General features: G+C 35.5%; 2 protein-coding genes across 2 annotated transcripts in view; both read right to left on the bottom strand.

Moving 5' to 3' along the window:
- LOC109839271 (protein FAR1-RELATED SEQUENCE 12-like) lies at nucleotides 2594-3485 on the bottom strand. The gene is made up of 2 exons (XM_020407700.1): nucleotides 2686-3485; nucleotides 2594-2597 (listed from the first exon to the last, which is right to left on the bottom strand). The coding sequence occupies exons 1-2, from the start codon at nucleotides 3483-3485 to the stop codon at nucleotides 2594-2596; spliced, it is 804 nt and encodes a 267-aa protein (XP_020263289.1).
- The window catches only part of LOC109839269 (protein FAR1-RELATED SEQUENCE 5-like), a 1401-nt gene continuing 820 nt past the window's right edge, over nucleotides 3561-4141 (bottom strand). The window contains exon 1 of the mRNA XM_020407699.1: nucleotides 3561-4141. This exon is cut by the window's right edge and continues 820 nt beyond it. Within this exon, the coding sequence (XP_020263288.1) occupies nucleotides 3561-4141 (581 nt within the window).

Here is a 4141-nt window from a genome sequence, read left to right as displayed (position 1 = left end):
AATATATCTATGTGTGTTTACAGTATTAGAATGATGAGGATGCTAAGAAAAATGAACTACACTGAACAAAGCAGTCTCATTAAGAATGATGAGGATGCTAAGAAAAATGAACTACACTGAACAAAGCAGTCTCATTAATGAAATAATGTGTATAAATGGTGTCAGTAATATGAAGACTACATAACGGGAAGGTGTCTAACAAATATAAAGCGAAAAAGAAATAAATAAGCATCAGGTATACACAGAGAAAAAGAAATAAATAAGCATCAGGTATTATTTTGCCATCTGAGTGTGTTTTTATTATTTTGCCAACTATTATTCACCATTTGCTATGAATATGCAAACTTTTATATCTGTAGCCGGGGATCATGGAGTCATCTTCAAGCAATCGTCATGTACTGTTGTGCCATTGTTGAAGGAGAGCTATACTCTCCAGATCTGGAACTAAGACGAACCCTGGTCGATTGTTTTTTGGATGCCCTAATTGGAAAGTGAGAAATTTTGGATTCCTTAAATGGGAATCTGATGAAGAGGAGTTTGAAGGTTCAAAGACAGAGCTTGATCAGATGAAGCAGTGGAGAGCGACGCCGCAAGTTTCAAGAGCCGTGTCAAGTGGAGAAGTGCAGGAAAAGAGAAAGATTGAGATTGATATTATGTATTTGTTGAAGCTTATTATATTTGTTCTTTTAGTTGGTATTTTTATTGGATTTGTGCTAAGTAGAGTGTGAGAACGTATTATTGGATTTGTTATCAGTTAGTACTTTGTAAATAATAATGTTATCAGTTTGATGTTATTGGATTTGTGCTTATTATAAGTTGAAGCTATTAAGCTGCATTGGCGCAATGCTGTACTAAGTTCTAGAGTATCAGGGGGTGGAAACTGGAAGCATCAGAGTCAGAGCTGGCAGTGAATTTTAATTTCAACACACAAATTCTATAGATGTACATGTTATCATGTATTTGCTTCTCAAGTACAAGAACAATGAATATCACAAATGAGCTTCATTGACTTCTCAAGTACATGTTATCCTGTATTCATCGGCATACATACGATCAATTATTAAATATTGCAAGCAGCAACAACAGCAGGCAAACTCGTTAGACATGGCCAGCATTTGATTATTCTCAAATAAACTCAAATAAACAACAACCACAAACAAGCCCTTACAAATTTCTAATAAACTCTAGTAATTGGAAATTGTTGTAAGCAAGTCAAACACAAATTTACCTTTGACAGAGGAGGTGCATGATGATTCCAGAAACCTGAAACCTGACCTGGAAATAGCAAATGATAATAACTCACTTAAAAACGACGTTTGGAAATAGCAAATGATAAACACATATGCAGCACAAATGTATCAACCATAATATAATACATCCAAGAACTCTCACAAATTTGATACACTTTATTGTTTCAAAACAGAAAAAGTTACAACTCTTGTTTCAAAACAGAAAAAGTTACAGTCTAAGCTACTTGGATGTTCTCTTTGCCAGTCCCAATTATATTCATCATCTATTCATCATCTTCTTGGAAAAAATAAGTTTGTGAGTAAACAAAAAATAAAACGACAATAACCACAAGCTGAAAAAGGAAGCATACGACAATAATGGAATAGCAGAAAAAATAAAACACGGATCATATGACAATAACCACAAGCTGAAAAAGGAAGCAACTATCACAAATCGAACCCCAGGTTTAACTGCTTATAATAACAAAAGCAACAGGGGCTCATAATCGATAACTTAGGTTGCAAATCTGAAATAACTGTTCAAAAGGTTCTCACAAATCATAGGTCTGTCAAATAATGATAAAGATAAAATTCAACGAAGTAGAAAGTTATGATTCTTATGAACACGTGTGTCAACATAGAAAAGTTAATCAATGTTAAAGGTTGACAATGTATTTTCATTGTGCTGCACTCATAGGCAACCAGAAGATGCAAAGTTGCATATTATTGTCATAGCTAAGATCCAATCAATAAGAAAGATAAACTAATATGGAGTATGAAGCTCATGCAATGCCAAGACTTTGCCAGTACTTCCACAAATACAACCATACCAGACTCCAAACTACCAGAGCTAAATTTGTTCCACCTAATCTTCAAAAGTTTTAACTTGGACAAACCAAAACCCATATCAAGAGCTAAGGTACACACATGGACCTCGAGCAGAAGCCAGACTGTATTCAAGTGCACATAAAAAAGAACTTTGTGATCCAAACTCATAATACAATAGTACCAAATATAAATGAGTGACCCTAGCAGAAAATGAGAACGCAACTTCTGTTTGATTTGTTCAACAGTAATGGCAATTTGCTCAATTTCTTTATTTGCATGTATATGGTTCGAGACTTCGAGGTGAATGACTAGAAAAACTAAATGAAATCTAAATGGAGTTTGAACACATTCCGACTTACTTACATGAACAAATCCATGCATGTGGAGTTTGAAGAATCCAGACATATTTTCGTTTAGCTGCAAATCCAAATCCATGCATGTGGAGTTTGAAGAATCCAGACATATTTTCGTTTAGCTGCAAATCACATGACAAATTAATCATATAATTGTACTGAAGAATCCAGACATATTTTCGTTTAGCTGCAAATCACATGACAAATTAATCATATAATTGTACCAAGACAAAAATTATGTGTTATGAACTTTCATGAAAAAATATTAACTATACCTTGGAAAGTTGACTTTACAGCTAGTTCTATAATGCCCGAGCTCACCACATCTGCTACATATACGTTTCTTCCTTTCTTTCTTTTCTTGTTCTTGTTCTAAACCTGACTGGATTCTATTTGCATTGCGTGGACGACCTTTAGTCCTTGCAGCTCTATCAGGATCACGAACTGTAATCTGAGGAATGTGCTCCATTGTATGTGAGATGTGTGCGGAAATTTGAGTATCCACTATTTGATCTTGATTTGAGGAATGTGCTCCAACTTCTTCTTGCAATGGTTCTATAAATTTTGTTAGCACATCATCTAGATTTTGCATCTTCTCTTCTGAAGCAAATGCAAGCTCGAGCGCATTATTGAATTTTGCTCTTAAGGCCCAAGATTTCAATAAATTAATCTTCTCTTCACAGCTTGTGATGTTTCTTCCATATATAATGTTGCCAACCCCAATGTTACAATGTCGAGCATGTATAGTCCAACGGTGAAGGATGTAATGGTCGGGTAATGAATCCATTTGCCTAGCCATCATTAGCGATAATATATGTCTACATATAACACCATTAGTTTCAAACAAAGCACAAGTGCAACGGAACTGCATCTGACTAGATTGCTCATAAGTAACCACCTCCCATTTTCCTCTATCTGTAAACTTACAGACTTTGTATTCAACAATGTCCCCATCTTTTCTCAATTCTTCACAAAACTCTGTACCAAATCCTTTGAATTCAGTTTGGAACACATCAAACATATTGCGTGTATACATTTCTCCAGCTTGGACCTCAATTGGATGTCCAAGGAGCATGACCGTCTTTGTGTTCAGACTCTTAAAATCTTCATGGGCTTCACTTAAGCGACGATGAGTTATTGCTTTTTCATATTATGTCACAAACTCGTGTAATTGAGTCTGTGAGTTAACATACCCATCAAAAAATGCATTAATACTTTCACTCCTTTGGCTCGATCTCATTCCAGCAAAAAAAGTGTCCTTCAGATAACACGAAACCCAGTGTTCTCTGCAGTTGTAAACTGTTTGCAACCATCCCTCCCCTTCTTCATTTATATCAAACTTCTCTTTTATCTCAACCCAATATCCTTCACATTGTTCAATTGAAGAACTATTGCACCACAAGCCCCAATACCTTTGAAACTGTTCACCATAACGAGATACCAAAGTAGGCAAATGATTAATAATATGCTTTTGCATGTGCCAATAGCAATAACGGTGTCTTGTCGTTGGAAACACTGAGTGAATAGCGTTACACATTGCTCTATCCTGATCTGTTATAATAGCACCTGGTTCAATACCATGCATGCATTTCAGCCATTCTTCAAATAACCAAACAAATGTATCTTCCTGTTCATCAGCTAATAATGCACAACCAAGTAAAGTGGACTGCCTATGTTGATTTACACCAGTAAATGGAGCAAATGGAAAACCAAGTAAAGTGGACTGCCTAT

This window comes from Asparagus officinalis, chromosome 4 (genome assembly GCF_001876935.1).
Source record: "Asparagus officinalis chromosome 4, Aspof.V1, whole genome shotgun sequence".
In the NCBI taxonomy this organism is placed as follows: Eukaryota; Viridiplantae; Streptophyta; class Magnoliopsida; order Asparagales; family Asparagaceae; genus Asparagus; species Asparagus officinalis.
The sequence above is the reverse complement of the archived record's forward strand: the minus strand, read 5'-3'. Positions and strand labels throughout refer to the sequence as shown.

Bases quoted from the DNA above. Each gene is read 5' to 3' on its own strand.
- LOC109839271 (XM_020407700.1), bottom strand. From the start codon at position 3,485: ATGCTCCTTGGACATCCAATTGAGGTCCAAGCTGGAGAAATGTATACA.